Raw genomic sequence first — 26,605 nt, forward strand, 5'->3', positions numbered from 1 at the left:
GCACAGGCTCTGCAGACGGGCTCGGGGCAGCCTGGGCGTCGGTGAGCCCCAGGGGGACAGGGCTGTGGTGGTGTGAGGCCTCCCTCCCTGGGAGAGGGCTGCCCGGGGGAGTCAGGTCAGGAGTCTAGAGGCCCCGGGCACACGTCAGTTAGCACGAGGAGACGGGCAGTGCCCCGTGGGCTGTGTCCCCTCCTCGGCCACGTGAGGGACTGACTGACCCACTCCCTCCCCCCAAGTCTCCGCCTCGTTCCGGGTCCGTGCTGGGGCCCTGTCTCCTCCAGCACGAGCCTCAGGCCCCTCCAGTCTGTCGGACAAGCCGGGGCGAAGCTTCAGGACTGGCAGAGGGTCCGCCCAGGGAGGGACAGGTCCAGCGGCGGGGGCGGCGTGTCCAGGACCCTCCGCCATCGCGCCTGTTCTCTGCGCTGCTCCTCAGACAGGCTCCGACCAGCACGGGACGGGCCCTGCGCCTTAACCTGCTTCCTACCTGTAGCAACTGCCAGACACCTGCTGACGTGGTCACGTGTGGGCGTGGTGCCCCTCACGCTCACCGTCCTGTGCTCTGGTGCCCGCACCGGTGCCCTGGGCGGACGGTGGGCAGGGGCAGGCGCTCCCCACGGCCTTTCTGCTCGGTGAAGTGTGGGCGCGTGGACGGGAGCCGGTTCCCGTGGGTGCCTGCCTGCGCCCTGGCCTGGCTGAGCCGCTGGTTCCCACGGACGCAGCTGCTGACTGCTCCCCAGTGCCGCAGGGGGACTCCCCGCCTGAGAGCAGAGCCCCCCAAACCTGCACGCGTGGGGAGTCCTCTTGCTGTGGCCCGGGAACCTGGCGGACTAGACAAATGAGGACGCAGACCGCGTGTGTCGCTGTCGTCAATCCTCACCCAAGGGTGGTTTCTCATTAATTTTTGGACAGACTGGAAGGGGGAGGGGAGGGGAGTGAGAGACATCGGTTGGTTCCCTCTCGCAGGACCCTGACCGGGGCCAGCTCGAGCCTGCAGCTCAGGTCCTTGACTGGAATCAGACCCCGTGGTCCACAGGCTGATGCTCTAACCGCGGAGCCAGCCAGCCAGGGCTCGCTGCCTGAATGTGGCTCTGTGTGCGCGCAGCTCCCCGACCTGCAGGACCCAAGGCCAGACCTTCGATGCTCACGCCCCGTTTCGGTCTCGATCTGCTGGCAAAGCCCTAATCTCTTCTCTGGCAGAACCGCCTCACGGTTCTGGGGCCAGGATTGCTGGCTGGCCTTCGAGGGGACAGCAGCCTCCTGCCCGGAGGGCGGAGGGCGGAGGGCGGGGACCGTGGGACCGGCCGTGTGCCTGGGGACGGATCCTTCCCAGCCCAGAGAACCGCAGGCGGGACCCCGCCTCTCTGGTCACCTCCAGGAGCCGCCCAGGGAAGCTCAGGGCTCTGTCGCCCTCTGGGGCGATGCCCTTAGACAGCCACACCCCTCTGCTCCGCACAGCCGCCATCTGGAAGTGAATCGTTGCCTGTTTGTTCTTTAGAGTCGCAGAGTCATCAATGGAAGAGAACAGCGTGGCTGCCTCCTGCACGGCCCGGCCTCTGAGGGCTGCAGAGCTGGGAGCACAGCTCCTGGGGTCTCGTGAGGAGGACGCTGGGGCTGGGGCTGGTCCTGGAAGTGCAAGGGGCTGTCCTGGGACGTCCAGGCAGAGGCCCGGCCTGGGCGACGAGCAGGCTGCATGGCCGCCCTCCAGTCCTGCGCTCGGCCCGCCCCGTGCCCGAGAGGAGGCCCGCCGTCCACCAGGATGACCGGTGATGGGCGCAGAAGGCTCCTCCTCTGCCCTGGACATTCTGGAGCGGGGTTCAGGCCAGATTTCAGTCTTGGACCAAGGGCGCTGGGGCCGGGAGTGGGCGTCGCCCTGGGGAGCCTGGCAGTGCCGGGGGTTCTGGGGGGTCCCTCTGTGGGTGACTCTAGTTTGTGTGACAGTCACTGCTGCCTCGGACCCGTGCTTGCCCGGCGGCAGCCCGCACTGCCCGGGAAGCCCGCCGAGGACAAGGGTGGGCACCGCGGTTCTTCGTGGGACCACTCAGAGCCGCGGTGCCCACGAGGCGGTCGCTTCTCCTGCCAGGGCGACGGGCACAGCAGGGAGTTTGTGTCGGGGCGAGTGGGGGAGGCAAATAGCAGGAGACGCAGGGTGAGTTCTCAGGGGAGTGACCTCAGGTCCAGGCGAGGCTGCGTCTGCCCGGTGGTCTCAGTGAAAGCCAGCTCAGGGGACAAAGCAGGGCTGGCTTGAAGAGCCGGCAGACGGTCCTAAAAGTTCTAGCTGCACGTTTTTGGTGTCTGACTTGGTAAGTAGATTCTGGTGCCTTGAGTTTAGAAGTAGCACAGCGATAAGAGCCGTCCTGACACGTTGGCCAAGGGCTGCTGTGCAGACGTTTTCGGGAAAGAAGGGAGAGCAGAGACCATTCCCTAGACGCCTGTAGCCTGGCTGGCGACCCCAGTGGTTAGAGCACCGTCCTGCGCACCAGAGGGTCTCGGGTTCGATTCCCGGTGGGGAGGCAGCCAATCTATGTCTCTGTGTTGCTCTGTGTTGCTCTGTCTCCCCTTCCCCCTCCCTCCCTTCCTCTCGCTCTAGAATCAATGAACAAAACATGTCCTCAGGGGAGGATTAAAGGAAAGACAGACTTGACAGCCTCCTGCTGGCCTGTGGTGAAGGTGGGGTGGGTGACGCCCGGCTGGGCTGGGCTGGGCGGGCCCTGGGGTGCAGACAGCCCCTTGCACCGCCCGCTCAGCCGGCTCACCGAGGCTGGGCGCTGCCACCACTGCAGGTGGCCGGCTGGCCTGTGACCACAGCCCCAGGTCAGACCAGAACCGCAGCCTGGGTCGGCCTGAGCCCCAGCCTGCAGGGCCCGCGCTGCCCGAGCGGGGTGGCCCACGTGCTTCTGCGGGAGGCGTGGGGTGCGGCACCCAGTAACCGGCCTTCTCTCTCTCCTAGTGCGGCTCCATGACAGCATATCGGAGGAGGGCTTCCACTACCTGGTGTTCGACCTGTGAGTACCGCCCCCCGCCCCCCGCTGCCTTGAGCCCAGCTTCACCGAACATGCCTTTGCCAGTGTCCCGTCCAAATGCCCGACCCACAGTGTTTTTAAATGTCCTTTGAATGACAGTCGCCCCCAGTGCTTCTGACAAGAGGCGGATGCTCTGTGTTTATTCACACTGAAGTCAGTCTCAGCGCGAGGCTGTTCTCTCCGGACCGTCCACTGTGAGGTCGTCCGTCACGCGGCTTCCCCTTGGGGTGAAGGTGCCACTTGGCACGTTGCCATGGAAGGTTTTGAGACTGACAGTGTATCTCGTGTGAAAAGAAGGGCCAGGACGGAGGGTTAACTCGGATTCAGCAGCACCCTCACTCGAGGGCAGTGAGGAGACACGGTGATGCCCAGCGTAGGACACTGTCTCTTGTCCTTCCCGCCGGGCAGGACCGGTCCCCCGAGAGAGGGATGGGATTGCCGCGGTGGACGAGGGACAGGCTCCCGGGACAAGGCTGCAGCCTGGCCGGATGGGCGTAGGGAAGGGAGGCAGGTGCTCCCGTGCGCGGGGTCTCCCGAGGCCACTGGAAACCTGTTGACGCTTCGCATAGAAGTTTCATGTCTTTGACGTAACAGTTTCACTCCTAGGAGCAGCGTCCAGGGAAGGTACCTCCTGGACTCAGGTGAAGCTTCGTGCTGAGACATGTCCACGGTGCCCCCCTTTACCCTGAGAAACAAGAGAAAGACAGAAAACCCCCCTAAGGACCCGACAGCAGAGAAACAGCCGTGTGCTCGCCGTGAACCCGTGTGTGGACTCGTCTCGAGCTAATTTTATGTGATGTTTGAGGACCAGGAGGAAGGCCGGTTCCCGTGACGTGAGGCTCCGGGCGTGAGCGCTGGGCCCCGCGAGGGCTGCAGTGAGGTCAGAGGGACCGAGGCCCGTCTGTCTGTCTGTCCTGCAGCAGGCGGCTTTGCTCAGCCCAGGCCCAGGCCCCGCGGAGATGGGAAGGCTGACTCCACTGTGTGCATTTGCCTGTTGCTATTGATTCTCACCCGGGGGTGTTTTTCCACCGAGTTTTAGACAGAGTGGGGGACGGTGAGAGAGACTCATCCATCGGTTCCTCCCGCACGACCCTGATCCAACCTGCAACCCAGGAATGTGCCCTGGACTGGGAACCAAACTGGAAACCCCTCAGTCCACGGTGATGCTCGGACCGCTGAGCCAGACCACCAGGCTACTGCGTGTCTTTCGTGTGTGGGGTCTTTGCCCTCGGTCCCTGAGAAGACGCAGTGACCCTGGGTGGGGCTGCTTCCTGCGCCGTCTGCCCGGCGTCGGGCTACAGGTCTGGGAGGGCGCTGACACCCCTCGTCCTCACAGGGATGCTCGCTTGGTGCCAGAGCTACAGTGTGGCTCTGTCACCAAGAAGGAAAGACAGTCTGCCTGGAGGGCAGGCGTGTCTGCGGTGTGGCTGAGCAGTGAGTGTGGGGACAGGCTGCAGGCCCGGCCGCGCTCCGTCACTGGTGCCGCGGCCTCCCTCGCGGTGTGCCCAGCTCACCCCGGGGCTCCCCTCCGCCCGCACCCGCACGCGTGTCGTCCTTTCTCCTTCCCGGTGCGCCTGTCCCTCCAGGGCTCTCTGCGGCCCTGCTCCTGGAGCGGGCACGCGGGCAGCACCCCCTCCCCACTGCAGGCCGCAGGCCAGCTAGAGCTTCTAGGCCACAGTCACTTTCTTCGATGTCGGGGCGGTTCCCCTGGACTTGGGGTCGCTCTGCCTCCCTGTTGCCTCCCCTGAGGTGTCGTCTCTCTCTCTGGCTGCTTTCGGTCGTGTTCGAAAGTTTGACCGTGACGTGTGTGGATGTGGGTTCGCTGATCTCACTTGATGTCTGCCTGCCTCTGGGCTGCATGGGTCTGGGGCTCCTGCCAAACCGGGGCGTCTCGGACGTCGTTTCTTTGCAGTTGTTTCGGCCTCACCCCTGTCCTCTCCGGTGGGGCCCGAAGGTGTGGACGTAGACCCTCGTCGGGCCTCACGGGCCTCCTGGGCCCTTCACTTTCACTTCCGTTGGTCACATTGGTCTTCATGTTCTTGTTTCCTGTTTGCTGACCCTCAACCTGCTCCGAGCCTACTGCTGGTCAGCCGTGGGGCTGGAGCGCTCGTCGGCCGAGCTTCCTCGCGGCAGGGCCTTCCTCCTCTGCACCCGGACGCGGGGACCCGGGAGGGCCTTCGGTGGGGCTGAGGCCACAGGCCATGCGGCCGGCGGGCTGCCCTCACTGCCAGCGCCTCCAGGGGGCGCCGTGCCGCAGGCACCAGCCAGCACAGGTCAGTGGGAATTCGAAGGGCGGTTTGTACTGGATGGTCGATCTCACAGGATCACTTCACGTGTCCGAACTTCTCCCGAGCCCTCCTCTGTGCCTCGTCTGCCGGCAGCAGGCTGCAGGCCTCCCCTGCTGGGGCCCAGACACTGGGCCTCTCGATGTCGCTTTTAAATGTTGGAAAGTTCTTAGGATTCTAAACTTTTAGAGAAAAATGCTATTATTACATCTTCGAAAAGAACATTTTCCCTCCTGGCAAAAGCACATCTTGGTACATAAAGTTCTTCTTTTCTCCGTCTGAGTGTCTGTGCCTGTCCCCAGGGAAGATGTTCGTTAGGTGCTCGTTCTGCCGACAGAATGTCACACACCGGCCTGAGGTGGGGGTCGCGGTGCCCCGGACACTGAAATAGACGCCCCGCTGCAGTGAGTTCAGGAAAACTCGGGGGGCTGGTGCAGTCTCTGCCCCTCAGAGCAGCTGAGCCCAGCAGAAGGCCGGGTCACGCCGCATGGTTTGTACTTCATTGTGTATATTTTTTTTTCCAAAGATTTTGAAATTGTATCATCGTATTAAAATGCTTTTTCCAACCACACCATGTGACTGGGGAGCTGATGGTTTTATTGGTGATACCGGGACTGAAGGGTCAGTCGGACACCATCCCTTTTATAGAGGCTTGACCTTTAGACAGGGTTGGACAGCTTCGAACGCCCAGGCCTCGGGGCAGCACCACACCGGGCGCCGGGGACACGGGAGGACCGAGGCTGCGGCAGACAGAGTGCAGGCACACTCCGCGCGCTCACGTGTCTGGGCTCCTGGCACGCTCCCTGGGAGGAGGGGCAGGGCCACGCGGAGGACGTCTGTCTGTCTGTAGCTGTCCTGGCCTGTGGCGTCCTCCTCTGGTTTGGTGTAGAGCGTGTGGGACGGTGATCTCGCTGTCGCTGTCTCCGGATGGAAGGTGGAGACGGCACCAGCTCCCTCGCTGTCTGGGGCAGTTCCCCGTGCGTCCGTCCAGGCCCGGTGCTCTCTGCGTAGACGGCTCTAAGTTATGATGACATGTGCTTAGTAGGTGGGCCGGTGTAACTGTCTGCCTCTTTCTATGTGATCGATGTCAGATTACGCCATTCGAGGAACCGGCCCCTTTTATTTAGGTTATCAAACACGTGGGCATGGAGTCATTCACTAGCATCTCTTCATTATCCTCCGGTGTCCGTGGCGCTGGAATGAGTCTCCTTTTTCTTTTCTGATGCTCATAATTTGTGTCTTCTTTTTTCTTAGCCTGTCTGTAAGCATATCCATCTTATTGATCTATTTAAAGAACTAGCTTTTTGGCTTTTGTTGATTTTCTCTATCGACTTCCTGTTTTCAATTCTGTTGATTTCTATTTGAATTTTTACTCATTTCTTCTGCGTACTTTGGATGTAATTTGTCTTTTTGTTGTGTGTTTCATAGAGGAAGCCGATTTCATATCTCTCGTCGCTTCTGTTGTGTAAAGTTCCTTCTGTGCTGCATCTCGCAAACTTTGATAAGTTGTTTTTTCATTTAACTCAAAATATATATATATTTTTAAAATCCTCACCCGAGGATATTTTTCCATTTATCTTCAGATAGAGTGGGGGAGAGAGAGAGAAATATCAGTGTGAGACACATCAACAGGCTGCCTCCCACATGACCTTGACCAGGGCCGGGGACCGAACTGCAACCGAGGTACATGCCATTGACTGGACTCGAACCCACGACTCTTTGGTCTGTGGGCTGATGTTCCAATCGCCGAGCAAAACCGGCCAGGGCAAAATACTTCTTGTTGAGATTTTGTCTTTGACCCATGTGTTATTTGGAAATATATTGTTGTAATCTCCAGGTATTTTGGATTTTTCAGAGACTGAGTTATTTTTCTGAGACTGAGTTTAGGTTAATTCCATGTGGTCTGAGAGCAGATGTTGTTCATTTCTGTTCTGCGGTCGTTCAGGTGTGTTTTGGGCCCAGAGTGTGTCTGTCTGGCCCCTGAGTGTGAGGGGCGTGCGGTGTTGGATGGAGCGGCCGGAGACGTCAGCTGCGTCCTGTGGGTTCCTGGGCCGGGTCCACTGCGTCCTTGCGGACGTTCGCCTGCGGAGGGGCCCGGAGTCTCTGCCCCGGCAGCTGTGGCTCCGCCCTCCTCTGTCACGTGCCGCCTCCTCTTCCTTCTTCCTCAGGGGTCAGTCTCTGCTCCTGTCGCCTGTCTGTCCTGCATGTTGTCGACTTTCTCCTTAATTTCCTTAACATAGTGATCATAGTCTTTAAAAATCCCTGTTCTGATAAATCCAACCTCCTGCATGTCTGACGCTGGCTCCAGAGCCAGTATGGTCCCTCCGAGTGTGCCCGTGGCTCGCGTGGACAGGAGGTGCTGGTAGAGCGTGGTGGGTGGGCCGCTGGTGCCTGGCTCTGGGGTTGGGCAGGAGTGCGCTGTGGCCTGTGTCCAAGGAGGGCTCAGTCTTTGGTGACCTTGTGCCCTTGGACTGGGGCGTCGCTGTGCTTCTGTTTGGGGTGGGTGTTCCCTCCCTTGTGTGGACAGGGTGGCTGGAGGGAGTGGGAGGTGCATTTCCATCGTCCCCGGTCAGCGGGGCTCTGGTGAAATAGTCCCCTGATGGCAGGCCTTGCTGAGGAGAACAGGACCCTCTGCGTGGTAAAGGGCTGCTTTCTCCTCTCATGGTGGGCCCAGGGAGACTCCCCCGCAGCCACCGCGAGGACCAGCAGAGCTCCTGCTGCGGAACTGACCACAGCCAGGTCCCCCGGGGCCCTGGGAGTCTGTCCCCAGCCCGGCCCTCACGCAGCCCCGCTGGCTGCCCGCTGGCTCAGGTGTCCCTGCCCGGGGCTGGGCTCTCTGGCCGTCTGCCCTCGGTGGGCAGCCGTTTGCTCGCGACCCTACTGGGCACATCCGTGGAGAATTGTCGGTTCTCCAGTTTGTCAGCTTCTCACCCGTGAGGACAGAGGGAGCTTCCGAGCTCTGTGCGGAGGCCGACCCGAGCCAGGCGTCCCCACAGCGCGGTTTCTTATCCCGAGTCCATGAAGTTCATTAAAAACTCCTACGTAGTTGGGAATGAGAGAGACGAGCAAGCCACGGCCATCTGTTAGCGGGAGGGCAGAGCTCGGGGCTGGAACGCACATCTTCAGGGGGACCGGCCTGCGTGGCTGCACCAGAGGCCTCGTGCGTGGCGGGTGGGCCGTGGAATTTCTCAGAAAGCGGCCGGAGCTGTTGCTCTTTCTCCCCTGGAGCTGGCCGGGCGCCATCGCAGAGGTTCACTGTCTCGCCCAGTGAGACCACAGCCGGCTCTCAGGAGGGTGAGTACGAGGGAGCTGCTCCTCGGGGCCGTCTGCTGAGTGGCAGTGAGACCACAGCCGGCTCTCAGGAGGGTGAGTACGAGGGAGCTGCTCCTCAGGGCCGTCTGCTGAGTGGCAGTGAGACCACAGCCGGCTCTCAGGAGGGTGAGTACGAGGGAGCTGCTCCTCAGGGCCGTCTGCTGAGCGGCAGTGAGACCACAGCCGGCTCTCAGGAGGGTGAGTACGAGGGAGCTGCTCCTCGGGGCCGTCTGCTGAGTGGCAGTGAGACCACAGCCGGCTCTCAGGAGGGTGAGTACGAGGGAGCTGCTCCTCAGGGCCGTCTGCTGAGCGGCAGTGAGACCACAGCCGGCTCTCAGGAGGGTGAGTACGAGGGAGCTGCTCCTCAGGGCCGTCTGCTGAGCGCAGCCCCGCGGCTCCGGGCCGCTCCCGGGGAAGGCGGGCACTGCTGCCCGGCTGCTGGTCCCGGCTGGCAGAGTGCGGCCGTCAGCCACGCCGGAGGAGCGGGGCTGCCGTTCCAGAGACGCTGGGCTAAGTTTAGAGCAGCCTCTGGGTGAGGTCACATTCCTACCGTCTCAGCTTCCGTCCCGCCTGGCCCGGGGCCCGGTGACTTGCTGCTGGACGCTCCGAACCTGGCAGGTGCTGCCCTCGGCCTGCTCTCTGGAGTCTCTGGAAGTGGACTTGTCGTCGGGTACATTCATCCAATGACGAGAATACTGACTGGGTGTAATTATATGCAAGCACTTTGCTAGATGCTGGAGATAAGACCACGCGTAAGACACGGGCCCTGCCCACAGGGAGCTTCCAGCCTCCATGGTGTTGGGCAGGGCGCTCGGGCGGGGCGGGTGCCCACACTCCAGGGGAGAGCCCTGCACCCACCTGCAGTGCCCGGAGGGGAGAGGCCAGGGCCAGACCTTGGGCCCTCGAGGGGAAGCCATGGAGTTTGGGGCCTGGAGCACAGGAGGCGGAGGCCGCAGGAGGAGTCAGGCCCGTCTCGGGGCCCCTCCCTCCTGGCCACTGCTGAGCCGAGAGGGGTGTGGGGGAGGGGGCAGGGACTTCGGCAGGGCCGGGTGCCCGCTCCGTGCCAGGCTCCGCCGCTGGCCCCAGTGCAGTGGGGAGGAGGCGGTGGGCCGAGCTCCCCGAGACGGCCCTGCACCCACCTTCTGCCACGCTCCCTCCCCCAGCCTGAGCCCTGGCCCCGGGCGCTCCTGTCCACTGCCCTCCCTCTGGGCTTGGCTCGCAGGTCACCTTCTCAAGGGGGCTGTCCCTGGGCACCCACCTAAGTTAACGGTGTCTGCCCCGCACTGCACCCCTAACCCACCATGAATCCGCCCACGTCCATGGAGCGCCCAGAGCCCAGGGCCTCGCCCCTCTGTTCACGTCCACCCCAGTGCCCAGATGGCGTCCACACCAGAGAACCCAGCGAAGACTAACCACCCCAAAGAGAAGCTCACGGGGCCTGGGTCTGTGGAGCTGTGAACGGACCGAGCCGAGCCCGGCTGCCGTTGAAGCTCGGGGGAGAGTCTGAGAAGCTCGTTCTTCCTTCAACGTGTCCCACCGTGATCGCGCGTGTGCTGCTGACGAGGGCTTCCTGTGGGAAGGGCTACAAGAACCTCGCGGGACTCTCGCATCCACTAGTGGTGAAAGAGTGGATGGCTGGGTCCGTGGTTTCATTCAAGTGCTGTCCATGTGAGCACTCGCTCAACACTTAATGGAGTTGCAGATAGTCCTCGAGTGTTTTCTTTGACGTCGACAGAGAGAAACTGCTCAGGGAGTTTGTCCAGGGCCCTTCATCAAACCCTCTCTCGCCCCGGGCACAGGCTCCTCATCGCGTAGGCACAGGGTGGGGGGAGCTCCCACTGCTCCGTATTGAAGGAAGACGCGTCTCCGCTTGGACGTCAGCTTGGACGTGTGCGGTGAGGAGTCGGGACCTTGGCTCTCACCGCGACCTGTCAGTGTGCTGCCCGTGGGGGTGCTGTGCCGCGGCTCTGTGCCGGGGTGCGCGTGCTGGGGCGCGCATGCTGGGGTGCGCGTGCTGGGGTGCGCGGGCTCAGCAGTCCTGTCTGGGCTCAGACCTCATCCTTTGCTGAGCGGCTGCTGCTGGACACTGACATGGTCACTGCATTGGAGAAGGGTCAAGTCGGCACTCTGTTGGCACTCAGAGGTTAGATCTCAGGACGTTATCTTTGTCCACTTACACTGCAGTGCAGGTGTATACTTTTCTTTTTTATTTTTATAGGGATTTTAATCCGAAACCTTTTCAGTTGTCTGGCATTTCTCCAAGGAAACTTGGAAGCCACCCGACCTTGCAGCTTCTGTACAAGAGCCTTTCTTAGAAGATCTGAGAGCAGGAGGCAGGCAGCGGGAACAGAGGCCTGGGGTCTCTGCGGCCCCTCGGCCTGGGCCCCTTTGAGAGCCAGGAGCTTCCCTGGGGACAGTGTCCGGTCAGCCCTCCCGCCAGACCTGTTCCCGTCGCTCCATCCGAGGGCCTCTCTCCATGTCCTCTTTTCCAGAACCAAATTCCCTCCCCAAACAGGAGCAAACTGGCTAGGAATCTTTTTATTTTGTTACGATTTTTTATTTTCAACTACAGTTGAATACATTATTATATTAGTTTCAGGTGTATACCCCATAGTAAGTGATCATCCTGATAAATCTCGTCCCCACCCGACAACATCCATACATTTTGGGATGTAACTGACTCTGCTCCCTCTGCTGCGCTTCACGTCCCCGCGACTCCCCTGTGACCACCAGTCTGTGCCTCTCACCCCCTTCACCTCTCCACCCAGTTGCCCACACGCCTCCTGTCTGGCAACCAGCAAATGTTCTCTGTGTCTGTGAGTCTATTTCTGTTCTGCTTGTTCATTTTGTTTTTTAGATTAAATTTTTAGTAGATATGTATTTATTGCCATTTTATTGTTCATATTATTTATCTTTTTTCCCCCTTCTCCTTCAAGAAGACCCTTCAACATTTCATATAATACTGGTTTGGTGGTGATGAACTCCTTTGGCTTTTCCTTGTCTGGGGAACTCTTTCTATGGTCATCGATTCTAAATGACAGCTTTGCAGGATAGAGTAATCTTGGTTGTAGGTTCTTGCTTTTCATCACTCTGAATATTTCTTGCCACTCCCTTCTGGCCTGCAAAGTTTCTTTTGAGAAATCGGCTGACAGTCTTATGGGAACTCCCTTGTAGGTAACTAGCTGCTTTTCTCTTGCTGCTTCTAAGATTCTCTCTTTGTCTTGAACCTTTTGCATCTTGATCATGATGTGTCTTGGTGTGGGCCTCTTGGGGTTCCTCTTGTTTGGGACTCTCTGTGCTTCCTGGACTTGTATGTCTGTTTCCTTCACCCAGTTAGGGAAGTTTTCTGTCATTGTTTTTTCAAACAGGTTTTCAATTTCTTCCTCGCTCTCGTCTCCTTCTGGCACAGTCATGATGTGACTGTTGGCACGCTTGAAGTTGTCCCACATACTCCTTATACTATCCTCATTTTTTTAGATTCTTTTTTCTTTTTGCTGTTCTGATTGGGTGTTTTCTGCTTCCTTATATTCCAGATCGCTGATTTGATTCTGGGCTTCATCTACTCTGCTGTTGATTCCCTGTAAATTATTCTTTATTTCAGTTAGTGTCTCCTTCATTTCTGACTGGCCCTTTTTAATGCTCGTTGGTCCTCTGTAAGTTCATTGAGCATCCTTATAAGCAGTGTTTTGAACTGTGCATCTGTAGATTGCTTGTCTCCATTTCATTTAGTTCTTTTTCTGGATTTTATTCTGTTCTTTCATTTGGGACATGTTTATTTATCTCCTCCTTTTGGCTGCCTCCCTGTGTTTGTTTCTCTGTATTAGGTAGAGTTGCTACATCTCCTAGGCTTGGTGGGGTGGCCTATTGTAGGAGATTTTCTGTAGGGGCCAGTCTCACAGCCTCCCTGGTCACCCCAGCTGGGCACTCAAGGTGCACCCCTCCCCACTGTGTGGGCTGTACACCCTTCTGTGGTAGCTGAGCCTTGACTGATGTTGGCACATCAGTGGGAGGGATTTACCAGACTGATCAGCTACAAAGCCTGCCTACGACCACTGACCACTGACCTTCGACTGTGTGGAGGAGCAGCTGTGCAGGCCACCCATGGAGTGTGGGAACCTTGTTTATGGCAGGGTTGTGGTGGGTCTTAGTTTGTGCTTTATTTCTGGCACTGGCTCAAGACAGATGCCGTCCCTGCCCCTGTGCCCAGGGCAGACTTCACTTCTTTCTTCCTGTTTCCTGTCCTCCAGTGCCATGTGTGATGCCGTATGATTGATGTACAGTGAAAATTAGGCACGATGCGGCACGTGACAGGGTCCCTGCCTGGGACTTGAGGGAGATGGGACCTGCTTCGTTTGATCACCGCTGGGGAGAGCGTGGCCCCATCGCCCTCCTGCTCTGGTGCTCTCGCCGACCCACGCAGGCCTCTGGGCTTCGTCTCCACGTGGACTTGGTGTTTTCTCCAGGGATGTTTAAAGGGTGGACAGAGACACTGTTTCACAGAGCGCCCACGAAGCACGTGCTTGATCAGCCCTACCTGTCTCTTCGCGTGTCCGTGTCAGGCAGGTGCCCTCTGGCGCGACGTCACAGTCGGTGTTGGCTACGTCGCCTCCAGCTTTGGGAAGGACATCTCTCTCCCGTAGGGACACAGATGGTCAGCAGAACGCAGGGGGCAGGCCCAGCTGGTCATTCAAAGGCCGGTCTCGGGCGCTGGCACCCTGCAACCATTCTCTGCAGCCGATCAGTCCTGCGCGGAAAGGAGCAGACAGCGAGCACGGTGTCGACGTGCAGTGTGTGCTGACGACCAGCAGTGGAGGAGGGGCCGAGGGCAGGGAGTGCCTTGCTGGGCGGGTGTGTGGTGCCCGCCCGCCCGTTGCGGATGCCAGTTATGGTTTTCTTGTTGAGGGTCTCGGGGCACCGCGTTTCCACTGTGTGCTTCTCCCATCGCAGTAGCCTGACCAAACAACGTCGTGAGCGTCTGTGACCTCGAGGGTTTCGACTTGCTTGTTAAACGCACCGTGGAGTCTCCGGCTCCGCAAGGCGACTGGGATGCAGCACATTCCTAGCAGAGGCTCTGAAGATGTGCGGGTCTCCATTTCTACTGAGAACAAGGAGTGATACTCGTTTGAAATCTTTTCTTAATGCAAATTTATTCTCTTCAGTTTACACGTGGACTTTTCATTACAAATCCTGTCCCTGCTGCCTGGAGCAGGAGAGACACGGCCGCCCAGCCTCCTGCCGCCCACGGGAGATGCGGCTGGGCTCTGAGCTCCACCAGCTCCTGGCCGTCACTGTGCTGTGGCGGACGGGTCACATGACCCCGAGGACAGGCCACCGTGGAGGGAGGGCTGGCGTGAGGCCGAGGAAAGGCTCCCTTCACTGGTATCGAGAATCCGCATCGACGTGCGGCAGCTGGTTTGCTGACAGCAGCCGTTACAGTGGTGACGTGTGTCCTTGAGATGTGGGCTGTTTGCCCGAAATGTTAGATGTGGGTACTCTCTGACCCCGCAGTTTCACTTCTGAGAATTTGTCTTCTAGAAATACTCTGAAACACGCAAATACGTGTGCGTGCATGTGGCGCGCACACACATGTATCTGCTATGTGTTAAAAAGGGAAGAAAGTTCTGACAGCAGCGAGGTGACCACGCGCAAGGGGACCCTTGTGGGACCCTGAGGGTGCAGACGTGCTGCCCCGCCCGTCCTCGCGAGAGGCTTTTCCTCTGCCTCAAGGAGGGGCGTGCGGTGCTGACAGATGAGCGAGACGCCAGAGGATGTGCCTGAAGCTAGTTTATTCCAGAAAGTGGAATTGGGTTGATAGCTGGGGTACTCGGTACACTTCCGTGTTTTTAAAATTTTACTGCAAAACTATAACTTCAAAATTTAAAAACACGTTATTTTGGGGGGAAGAGAAAAACCTAAGCCAAAGAATTCGGGGAATCCTGGCCCCGACTGGCAGCCTTCGGGAGCTGGGGAGAAGGAGCCGCAGGCGCAGGTGTCCTCCCTCGAGTAGCTGGGCCCGCCGTGGGGTGGCGCGTCCTTACTCAGAGGCTGCAGGTCCAGCTCCTCCCGGCTGGCAGGGCTCACCGGTGGCCACCTCCTCGGACGCCGCCCAGGGCCCTGCCTTTGTTCCCTGGCAGGTCCCCGGGCAGAAAGGACTGTGGTGCTGTCGGGACAGCCAGGCTCTGGCCCAGCCCTGGGTTTGCGAGGCCGCCGCTGGCCCACAGGGCGTGTTCATCACGGGACCAGGAGCCCTCCCGAGGTCTCCAGGCTCAGCCACAAACTCCTCTCCAGCTCGACAGGCCCCGTGACCTCCCCTCGCAGGGAAAGTGTCCCCCACGCCCACCTCATCAGGCCTCACTTGTACCCGGAGAACTAAAACGGAGACTTTCACAGAAACCGTTTTCTACAAGTAAATCTCTGCACGCGCTCCCGGGGCGAGGAGGTCAGTGCCCTCAGGACCTGGCGGCACGGGGCCACCCCGGCCTGGAGACTGGCCGCTGAGACTGCGGCTTCAGGTTCCAGTGCACTTTGTCTCTGATCGTTTTTCAAAACTCTGAGAACAAAAAATCCCTGCAAATTCGTGGATGCCTGACTTCTCTTTCCTCCACAGAGTCACGGGAGGCGAACTGTTCGAAGACATTGTGGCGAGAGAGTACTACAGCGAGGCCGACGCCAGGTGAGCGCCCGCCGTCCTGGCCGCTCCGGGCGGGACTCAGGATGACGCCCTCGTTGGTGCTCTCTCTGCAGAGTTGATTTCCAATATGATTCTTTGGGGGAAGAGAATCTGTGAATCTGGTCTAAATTTTATTTTTGTCCAGTGTCTGTAGTCAGAGTGCACATTTCATTTTTTTGAAGCCTAACTGGAGTGACTTCTGCTAAAGAAATACACTTTTTTATCAAATGTGAGAGATCACAGATGAACATCCTCCCGCCTCCAGACCCTGGGCCGTCCTGGGCACATCGGGCGCTTCAGTTCCCATCCATCAGTCAAAGTGGAATAGAAGCGGGAGTGTGGCCCTGGGGGCACTGCCACCTCCCGGGCAGCCGGCGCCACATGCAGAGCAGGCCGCGCGCTGGGGCGCCCCGCAGGCGGAGGTGGAGCCAGGGTGCCCTGGGGTGCCGGTGGCTGGAGATTTCAGGGAGCCCTGGAGCCTCACTGGAGGAACATGGATCCGGGTGTTTCAGAGGGTTCAGCAGGCTTTTCCAGCCCTGCTGATGGGCAGAATCTGTGCAGAACCGAAACCGCTGATGGCGCGTCCCCGTGAGTCCTGGCTGCACAAGGTGGCATTGGCTGGAACGGCGCTGATGCCCCACAGCCTGTCCTGCCGCCGACACTGCCCGGAGCCGGGCTCCCTGTCCGCTGTGTGGGCGGAGCTCAGACTCCCCACCCTTACCCTCCTCTGGTCCCTCGGGCTGACCCAGCCCGCAGTGGGCCTGCCTCCCCGAGCCGCTGTCCCACTCTCTCTGTCCCTCCCTCGGCAACGCGTGCTCTGGCCAGCGCTGCTCCTGTGGGGTTCGAGGGGCCCTGGAGGAGCCCTGCACACATGCAAGAGGGTTGTTTCATTAAGGCAGGAAACAGGTAGGGTTTCATTTATTGTGCTCCCCAAAGTCATGCAGACAGGTGGGGGATTTGATTCATTGTGCTCCCCCAAGTCATGCAGACAGGTGGGGGATTTGATTCATTGTGCTCCCCCAAGTCATGCAGACAGGCTGCCATTAAAACAGGCCGTTTCCACTGTTGACGAGACTCAGGGCCCGCGGGACGTCCCGTGGGCTGGATCGAGCCATGCGCACGCCCGTGTGCGTTCCGAGTCCACGCCGGGTGCTGGCAGGGTGGCCCACACTGCCTCGGGAAAGCACTCTCGTCCACAGCATAGAGCATATTCTGCGAATAATTGCCGGGTGCTGGCAGGGTGGCCCACACTGCTCGGGGAAGCACTCTCGTCCACAGCATAGAGCATATTCTGCGAATAATTTGCCGAAGTCTTTTCATACTGATCCTGAAGAAGTTAAGGCTTCGATTTGCTCTCACTAGTGAGAGATGGTGACGGTCACGCGTGTGAATTGCTATCCACGTCTTTATTCTCTGCTGCTCAGCGGGCCCGAGCCTGTACCCACAGCTGGAGAAGAGCGGGTGAAACCCTAAGAGTGGGCACAGTGAGCGCCACTGAGGGGGAACCTGACTCAGACAGTAACCACGGACGCTCAGCTGTGTGTGGTGCAGACGGCCCGTGCGAGGCTGGTGGGGTCTCCTGCCGGAGCTCCCGCGGGAGGCCCGGCCCTGCTCGGTCTGCAGACAGTGAGGCTGGGATGAGTCAGCCCCTTTCCAGTGGGGCTCACTGCGCAGTGAGGGGGAGCGTGTCCTCCAGAGCCCTGTGCCTGTGCTTGAGCCGCAGGGAGCTGGGACACCTGCCAGGCGGTGCCCGAGTCCTGTCGAGGGCGGGACCCATAGCCGCCCGTCCGGGGTCTCCCTGTGAACGAGCGAGCGGCCCGCTGCCGTCAGTGGGCCTCAGTAAGAACAGCGCACGTGGTGGGTCCTGACGGGATGAGCGAGCGTGTGCGGACCGTCTGGCGCTTGCCTGTGCTCCGGGGTTGGCATTTCATGTCTTCACTCCCAGCAGTTCTCAGACCGGCCTGACCGCAGAGGGCCGGCGCCCCGGTGGCTGGGGACCTCGTCCGCTTTCCTCCCAGCAAGGTGCCCGCGAGGCAGCGTCTCCGTCAGGGTAGCTGTGTCCCCACACCTGGCCCCTTCACCTCCACTCCCCTCCCGCTTCTCCTGTGTGTGACTGACCGCAGATGTGGGCAGGTCAGGGTGTGAGAAACACCCGCACAGGTCCTGTCAGAGGAGTTCTCCAGGACACGATGGGAAATGGGGATCCATTGCTCTCCCCCAACACGGAAATCTTGACTTCTGCATCCCAGCGATTAATGTGTGGACCTAGCACATCCAATGTGTGAACAGCACGCAGCTCAGATTGTTTTGTCTGAACGTGTCACACATTCTGTGTTGGCGCCATTTGTGCTAGAACCAGGCTCAGCCTCGCCTCCTCCCGGTGTGAAAGCAGAGACGGGGGTGGAGCGCCTCCGGGGGTGCGGGGAGCACTGCCTCACGGCCCCTTGTCTCTGCAGCCACTGCATCCAGCAGATCCTGGAGAGCGTGAGCCACTGCCACCTCAACGGCATCGTGCACAGGGACCTGAAGGTGGGTGCGGCCTGGGCCGAGGCGTCTGCTGCCGGCGGGCGGGGGTGCGGGGCGGTGCGGGCTGCCCCTGCCTGGTGGGGAGAGGACAGTGCGGTGCCCCCGCCATCTGCGGGCCGAGCACGCGTCACAGCGGGAAGGGGGTGGCACTGGGCACCTGCTCGGTGGCCAGGCTGTGGCCAGGAGGCACTTGGGGGCAGGCTGCCCCCAGGGCCAGCGTTGCCTGGAGACGCGGCCTGTGGCGCACGCCGCCTGGGGACCAGCCTCCACGTCCGTCCTGGCAGCGCGGTGGCCGGAAAGCCGGGCGACAGCCACAGTGGGCAAGGCCCGGGCCGGGGCGTGGCTCTCGGACACGCGTGTCCTGCGTGAGCCCTGCTGGCGCCACTGCTCACGTGGCCCCGGAGAGCGGCAGCCGCACGCGTGTTCCTCCGACTGGTTTCCTGTGAGACTTCAGCCGGGGGACAGCTCCTGGGTTAAGCGATGGATCTTTTTTTTTTTTGCGTTTGTCTTCAGATAGAGCGGGGGGGGCGGGGGGCATTGATGTGAGAGGGACACATCAAGTGGTCGCCACCCACACAACCCCAGCCGGGGCCGGAACAAACTGCAACTGAGGTTCATGCCCTTAGGGGGAACTGAACCCGGGTCTCTCTGGACCGCAGATGACGCTCTAACTGCTGAGCCAAACCAGCCAGGGGGAACGATGTATCTTCAAGGTAGATTTTTCTAGAAGAAGCAGGCCCACAGTGGGCTCATGTCTGGTATTCTGCTTGTTTGAGGCAGTGGTCACTCTGCGAAGCATGTGTTCGTCCAAGAGGTGGCACAGCCCAGCCCAGCCCTGCTGTTTGCCCACCGGTCCCTCCCTGTGTGCAGGGCCTGGGCCTGGGCCTGCGGGCTGTGCCCTCAGCGGGTTCCCCCTGTGTGCAGGGCCTGGGCCTGGGCCTGCGGGCTGTGCCCTCAGCGGGTCCCCCCCCCCGTGTGCAGGGCCTGGGCCCGGGCCTGCGGGCTGTGCCCTCAGCGGGTCCCCCCGTGTGCAGGGCCTGGGCCCGGGCCTGCGGGCTGTGCCTCAGCGGGTCCCCCCGTGTGCAGGGCCTGGGCCTGGGCCTGCGGGCTGTGCCTCAGCGGGTCCCCCGTGTGCAGGGCCTGGGCCTGGGCCTGCGGGCTGTGCCTCAGCGGGTCCCCCCGTGTGCAGGCCCTGGGTCGGGAGGCAGGCCCTCAGCGGGTCCCCGTGTGCAGGCCCTGGGTCGGGAGGCAGCCCTCAGCGGGTCCCCGTGTGCAGGCCCTGGGTCGGGAGGCAGCCCTCAGCGGGTCCCCCGTGTGCAGGCCCTGGGTCGGGAGGCAGCCCTCAGCGGGTCCCCGTGTGCAGGCCCTGGGTCGGGAGGCAGCCCTCAGCGGGTCCCCGTGTGCAGGCCCTGGGTCGGGAGGCAGCCCCTCAGCGGGTCCCCGTGTGCAGGGCCTGGGTCGGGAGGCAGCCCCTCAGCGGGTCCCCGTGTGCAGGCCCTGGGTCGGGAGGCAGCCCTCAGCGGGTCCCCGTGTGCAGGCCCTGGGTCGGGAGCCCTCACCTGAAGTGAGAACGACGGCAGCTGAGATCTCGCCCCACACAGGTGCCGCCCTCACTGTTCTGGGCAGCAGCTTTGTTCCCGTGCCGACTCCTGGGGTCAGGGCAGGACAGGGCACACGCAGGTGCGAGCAGCTTGGCTGTCCAGTCGGGTAGAGAGAAGCCCCAGAAGCGTCGCTGCTCACCGCTGTCCAGGGCACCGAGGGCGAGGGCCGCGCTCCGTCCGCAGCCCGAGAGCAGAGGCTGCGCAGCAGGCGCCCCCGTCAGCAGAGGAGAGCGAGCCACAGCCGACTGCTGCCATCGCCGGACGTTGAGTGAAGAGGATGATGGACCCGGTGCAGGGACATCCTGATGGCCCTCAGGGGCGGCGGGACAGCAGGCCCACCCCATGGGGAGCTGAGCACAGCGGGCGGTGCAGGTGGTGGGAGCTGGGCAGAGGGTGCAGGTCCCTGTACGCAGGGCAGGGCGGCGCACGTGCTGACCTGGCCACGGTGCCGTCCGTGTGCTCGAGCTCAGGAGGACACGCGTCCTCGACAGGAAGGTGGTGGTGTCACCATGCGCTGCGCTGAGCCTTCACGGGGTCCTCACAGGCACGCCGTGCACAGCACTCGGCCCCATGCTGGTCGGGGGGACAGGACCCTTTAGGGTACAGCTAACCCTAGGTTTGTGCCCACACAGTTGGGTCCCAGGGTCCCAGGGTCCCAGGGTCACTGCCACTTCTCAGCTCAGTCTAGTGTATTGAAAACGTCCACAGAGATCAAAGACGAGGTCAAACAATAATAGGAAACAATTTTGCAACAACATTAAAAGTTACGTGGGAGATGGTTCCGAGTTTCCGAGTTTAGTGAATCAAAAGATTTTTTTAAATCCCACCTGTGAGTGTCCCGGTGCCCTGTCTGTCACTGGGAGCCAGAGGAGGCGTGTCTCAACGCAGCCAGGGAGACGCAGGTCGGGCGAGGCTCCGTGTCCAGTGACTGTCCCATCGCCTTAGGAAAACGAGGCTCAGAGAAGAAACACACGCATCTAAGCAGGTCACGTCCAGACCATCGGATTGGAGTGCTTAAAAACAGATCGTGTGTGGGGGCGGATTGCTGCCTCGTGCCGGGCTTCTGTGACCAGCGACTGGACATTCAGGTACACAAAGAGCAGACAGACTCACGGAGCAAACCGCACCTCCGAAGGCCCCGCCTGAGCTGTGGGCATGAATTCCAGCGCGGCTCAAGCTCAGACTCTGTGCATGGAGCCTGCGGGCCCAGGGTCGAAGCCATTTGACACTGTGGGACGAGGGTGCTGCCCAGAAAGAAGACCACGCCCCAGACGACGCTGCAGCCAGCACTGCACAGAGGAGGCTGCGGTGACAGGTGCCAACCCCGATGTCACCAGAGGTCAAGGAATGTCCGAGAGCCTCGAGAACACAGCTCTGTGAACAGGAGACAGTCACAGAGCAGGGCGTTTAAACGCTGCACACAGTGGGGGCTCCCTCGGTCAGAGTGTATCGGGAACGGTTACCGAGCTCTCGTGACCTCGTTCTGAGCACAGCGGGGTCTTTCAGCAACAAAGCAGCACCCACGGATCACCCCTCGAGGCAACACCTCTCTTAAAGCCGGCCTCCTGCAGAGCAGTGCTGCTGAGTGGGAAGGCCGCGGGGAGTGGGGGTGGGGGGTGGGTGGATGGTGTGTGAATAGATGGATAGATGGATGGGTGGGTGGTGGGTGGATGGATGGTGGATGGATGGGTGGGTGGATGGATGGAGAGGATAGAAAGACAAAGAGATATTAATGAAGGTAATTGTTTTAGAGATTTGGGAGGATTTAAAAGCCTGTCTCATAGGAAGAACATTAAATTTATGACCAGAAAAGAAATTCATTCTTTGGGCGGAGTATGACAGTAGGCAGTAAGTTATTGTCCGTGTGGGCAGCACACACATCAGACTGTGGATTCTGCACTCCCAACAAATCTAAAACCACGTTGTTTCACTTTTCTGAGAATCACTCTTAGATGAAACTTCAAAGAACGTATGTGCGCGTTGTGTTTGTCTAGGTGTTCTAGAAAAAAGCAGCGCGTGTGGTAAATTCTGTAACTCACTGAGTCACTCTGCTGTCTTCGTTGGGTGCCCAGTGTGTGTGGGGGTGGGAACAGCAGGCATTGGCTGCCTACCGTGGGCCACCTGGCGTGTGTGCTGACAGGGACAGCAGTCGGGACACGGAGTGCGACAGCCATGCTGGCCCTTGTCGCGTGTGCCTGTGCAGCCCGCCCCCCCTGGGCACAACCCGTGTGCCTGTGCGCCCCGTGTCCACGCCCCGTGTGCCTGTGCGCCCCCCGTGGCCACGCCCCGTGTGCCTGTGCACCCCCGTGGCCACGCCCCGTGTGCCTGTGCGCCCCCCGTGGCCACGCCCCGTGTGCCTGTGCGCCCCGTGGCCACGCCCCGTGTGCCTGTGCGCCCCCTGTGTCCACGCCCCGTGTGCCTGTGCGCCCCCTGTGTCCACGCCCCGTGTGCCTGTGCGCCCCCCGTGGCTACGCCCGGGCCCTGGAGAGGGAAGGCAACGGTCATGCCAGGGGCGGGAAGAACCTGCCCTCGCGCCTGAGGCTCCAGTTTCCCCTCCTGCCAAACGCCGCGTGTGGTCCCTGGGTCGCTCCTGCCTGGGCAGAGCGGACGGAGCCCCGAGCCCTCGTGGATCACGAGGCTGAAACGCCGGGGTGCTCGTAGAGGAAGGGGCCTGAAAAGACGAACATCCCGTCCGGGGGGTGAGAATCCGCAGTGTGGGTGACAGAACTAAATAACTTGCTGTTTTCATGTTACTCAGAGAAAAGGCATTGAAATGTGAAACTGCCGTCCCACTGCGCGCGGATCCCCGCCCGTGTCCTTCGGTAGTTACCACGGTGCCTCCAAGTCCGAGGCGGGCGGAAGGTGAGCCTCGCTGGACGCGATGCAGGCGAGGGAAGCCGACCCGAGCGGGGAACCCTCCTCCCTGTATGAGATTCGTGCAAAGCAAGATCCAGACTGAGTCTTCCACGCATGTCTCTTGTTTTTCTTGAACGTGGGAGGGATGCTCTCGGTGGGCTGCCTGTTAGAGCGAACTGTGCGGGTCGTCAGAAGGTTTGCTCAGCCCGCATCTTTGAGAGAAGAACCGGGAACTCGGCTCAGCGTGGCCTCCTCTTCCTCAGTGAGACAGGCTTGGGTTGTTCCAGCTCCAGCCTCTCCTGCCCCGAAAGTGACGCCAGCAACTTGGCCCGGGCCCGACACGCTGACCAGTTCCGAGGAAGTCGTGCTGCAGAGAGAGAGGTGGCCGCTGCGGCCTGGACGCTGGGGCAGCGCTTGCCTGCAGGCGCTCAGCCCCAGGTGCTCTGCTGGTGGTCAGCTGGAACCCAGGCACCGCGGAGACCGACCCCAGAGGCAGCGGTGGGGAGCAGCCTGGTGGGCCCCTGTCTGTAGGTCTGTTTGAAAACTGATCTAAAGGGGTCGCGTTGGAGAAGTGGGCGCAGCCTCGGCCACAGACCGATGTGACAGGTGGCACTGAGCTCCGACACGCTGCGCACCCATCACAGGTCCGTGTCCCACACACCGCGACGGCCGCTGCGTGGAGGAGGAGCAGATTGCGAGAGTTGTGTCGCCGTCACCGAGGGCAAGTCCTGTGAGAAGACCTGTGGGCCCCCGTCACGCACACTGTTAGAGACAGTCACTGCTCCCCACGTCTGCGTGACAGACGACAGAACTAACTACTTAGTTCCAAGAGTCTGGGTTAATGCCGTCGGACCCAGGTCTTCTCTCTGGGCCGTCACATTGCGGCTTCTTCCCAGGACCGTGCCGGCCCAGCCGCAGCTGCCCGGGGAACCTGTGCTTCTGGTCCCCCTTCTCACTTGCTCTGGAATCCGTAGTGGACTAGAAGCCAGGAAGGGTGCGGTGGGCCCGTCCCAGGGAGTGGGCGCCGGGCCACCCAGAGCTCGTGCGTCTCAGCTGCTCTGCGATACGAGCACAGGCCACCTTCCTCCCTGGACTGTCAGAACCCGAGCCGCCTCGCCGGGAACTCGGGTGGCACGATGCATTTTACGGTGGAGGCCGTCTGCGTGGTAGGATGGTAATGGGATGATCCGCACTGATGGAGCCTGAAGCATGACGTGGGAACAAACCCGTGTGACACTCTGTGTCCATTGAAGATGTCGTTCGAGGCCCTCCTGGGCGAGGCATTTTATAAAGCAAACAGTCTTCTGAAGTCAGCGACCGCTGTGAGCGTCAGGTTGCGTCCCCCCCGTTCTGTGTCTGGGTCCCTAAGCCGTCCATGAACGTGAGCCGTGCGGCGCTGCTCACTTCAGCCCTCAGCTGCCTTTCCCTGTGTGGCCGCAGCGGGCAGCCGTCCGGCGTGAAGGCGGAACCCGATGTGGCAGATCCGCGAGGTCCTGAGTGACGCGCGGCTGTGCAGGGAGCCCCGGTCCCCTCCGGTGTGAACCGAAGGTCCGCGTCACTCCGGGCCGCGCGTGGTGAAGCCTGCGGCGGACGCTCCCTGGGCTGGAGGAGGGCCGCTGTTCTAGGCTCACGCCCACGGCACTGCCCACGCTGGTGATGAGGCCCAAGGACAGAGCACATGACATTTCTAGACGTGTGTCTGTCACTGCATTTGCTCGGCAGACTTCAGGCCCTGGCAGACCTAGGTGTCTGTCCCAGAGCGACGGCACGTGGCCCTGCCGGGGTCTGCGCTGACAGCAAGGGCCCCACGGTCGGCACAGACCTCCCACCCCCCACGCTCTGGGTGTGCAGGCAACAGTGGTTTCTCCAAGTCGCTTAGCCCGTAAGTTAGTAGCTGGGATCGTTTCTTCATTACATTAGAACATCCATGAATGTAGCGGGCCATAGATCTGGTTGTGGAAACAAAGTATCGAATAACACAACGTGGTTAGAGACCATGCTCTATTGCCGCATAGCCCGGGTTCCGGGGGTCTTGACTGTTGGGCTTTGCTGACAGGCATGTTGGCATGGAGGTCTTTCCTCATCTTGAGCCGTCTCAGCCCAGCATCCCAATTAAACTCTCTGTGTTCAGTGTGGAGGTCGTTGAAAATCCTACCAGCTCTGAAACATTGCAGCGGCTTCCCGGCCGTAACCGGTTGTCCCCAGTGCTGGTCGAAGGTGGCAGCCCGGACAGGTCTGGCACCCGATCCGACTGTTCTAGTAGACTCACCTCGTCCGTCCACGTTCTGGTCATGAGTCTCTGCTGATTGGCTCACTTAATAGCAGTTAAATATCAGTCGAGGCTGGGTCTATACACGGTCAAAACAACCAACAGAATCAACTAATTAGTAAGGAAAAAAGTAGCCAATTGTAGGAAAAAATATAAAATTAGCTGTTGGTCGATGTATAAACAAAACCAGTTTGGTTGACTGAATTTTGAGATTTTCAGACCGTTGTTTTGGCTCGTGTGCTCCGTTGTTTCCCGCTCTTTCCGTCTGAGACACACCTGCATGTTTGCTGGGCTCTGTCCCAGGTAAGGAGACATCGAGCCGTCTCTCGAAGCACACAGGGCAGCCCGGCCGTCTGTCGCTCAGATACTGGGGCTGACAGGCTTCTCTGAATGCACTGGCCGCCTTCTGACTGTCTTCTCCTGGCCGTTTCTCAAAACCCAGAGGCGTCCAGGGAAGTTCTGGCTGTGACCTGGTGCTGCCTGTCCAAGTGCCCGTGTGTCCGATGCCCCGATTGGGAAACAGCGGACACAAAGCCTGGTCCAGCTCTGAGCTGCTCGTCCTTGAGCGATGACACATGCCCGAGAAATGAAAGTGCGTGTTCTTCATAGGGTCCCAAGATGTGGGAGAAACGGGCACGTCAGGCTTCGAGTCGCTCTGAAGACATGCGAGTCATGTTTCAAAACGCTGGCTCACAAAGAAAAAAGCTGTAACATCTGGCAGACAGCAGTGCGCTCTTTCTGTCGTAAAGACAGCAGTTCGATACGTCGTTCGGAATGAGACCAGAATCTGCAGAAACTGTTTGGAAACATCGAGGAATCAAAATCACTACATTTGGGTCTAAACTCTTGAAGTCAACTAGGATTCAATTTGCACAGTTTTATTTGCCAAGTGTCTGTAAATTGGTCCAAGTCTTGTTATCATTTTGCCAAATTTCCTTCTGCGGAAAGTGTCTGAGGTCTGCTGGGCTTCTCAGCCATGGCTCGTGGCCGAGTCTGGACCGCCAGGGCCGGGAGCCTGTTACAGGTCAGGGCCGGAGCCCGTCCCTTGGGCCTGTCCCCAGCTGCACCCTCCCTTCTGCCCAGGACCCGCCCTGTGCCTGATGCATCTGCTGAGCCAGCGCACGGGCCAGCGGGGATCCCCCTCGCCCTGTCTTCCCTGGGCCGGGGCGGCCCCTGATCTCATGAGACGTAATTAATTCTGAACAGTCGCTTAAAATAGGTTCTCACTTCAGCGTCCTTCTTCCTTCCCCAACCAAGCCGGAGAACTTGCTCCTAGCCAGCAAGTCCAAGGGCGCGGCCGTGAAGCTGGCGGACTTCGGCCTCGCCATCGAAGTTCAAGGAGACCAGCAGGCCTGGTTCGGTGAGTAGCCTCGCCCCTGACCACAGCTCCACCCGCCGGGACACGGGCTGCGGGCACCGCGCCGACGTCGGGGTGACGTCGGGAAACCACGCGGGCACAGGCTGGCGGGGCGCACGGACTTGCTCCGCACTGGGGGGACGGGCCTGCGGGCACCGCGCCGACGTCGGGGTGACGTCGGGAAACCACGCGGGCACAGGCTGGCGGGGCGCACGGACTTGCTCCGCACTGGGGGGACGGGCCTGCGGGCACCGCGCTGACGTCGGGGTGACGTCGGGAAACCACGCGGGCACAGGCTGGCGGGGCGCACGGACTTGCTCCGCACTGGGGGGACGGGCCGCACGCAGAAGGACCGAGACGACCCGTGGTCAAGGGGTGACCTCCCTTGACGCTGGCGACTGCCACACAGAGCCGGTGCCCCGGGAGCACACGCCGAGCACTGCAGACCTTTCTGATGGGCCCTCAGTTTTAAAAATATTAAGAAGTACACGTGTACATAGGTACACCCTATGTTCCATCTCATATGTCTTGTTTCTCTAAAATACAATTCTCTCTTTAGAATTGTGATAATTTTGACATTTCCATATAATGAAGTTTCTGTCTCCTTGTAATTAAGGAACAGGTGAACAGTAACCAGTCTAACTGCCGTGTCCTGCCCAGCCTGTGGGTCACTTCAGTGACCGGCTGGACTAGGCTGCTTCCCTGGGAC

General features: G+C 60.3%; 1 protein-coding gene across 5 annotated transcripts in view; it reads left to right on the forward strand.

Annotated features, from left to right (window-relative positions):
* Positions 1–26,605, forward strand: part of CAMK2D (calcium/calmodulin dependent protein kinase II delta) — a 132,606-nt gene that overhangs the window by 70,466 nt on the left and 35,535 nt on the right. For all 5 annotated transcript variants that reach the window (XM_036239605.1, XM_036239606.1, XM_036239607.1 and 2 more), the window contains exons 4-7: positions 2,948–3,002; positions 15,225–15,290; positions 17,744–17,816; positions 25,797–25,899. In XM_036239605.1, coding sequence (XP_036095498.1) covers positions 2,948–3,002; positions 15,225–15,290; positions 17,744–17,816; positions 25,797–25,899 — 297 coding nt within the window. The remainder of the gene's footprint in view (positions 1–2,947; positions 3,003–15,224; positions 15,291–17,743; positions 17,817–25,796; positions 25,900–26,605) is intronic.

This window comes from Molossus molossus, unplaced genomic scaffold, assembly GCF_014108415.1.
Source record: "Molossus molossus isolate mMolMol1 unplaced genomic scaffold, mMolMol1.p scaffold_m16_p_4, whole genome shotgun sequence".
In the NCBI taxonomy this organism is placed as follows: Eukaryota; Metazoa; Chordata; class Mammalia; order Chiroptera; family Molossidae; genus Molossus; species Molossus molossus.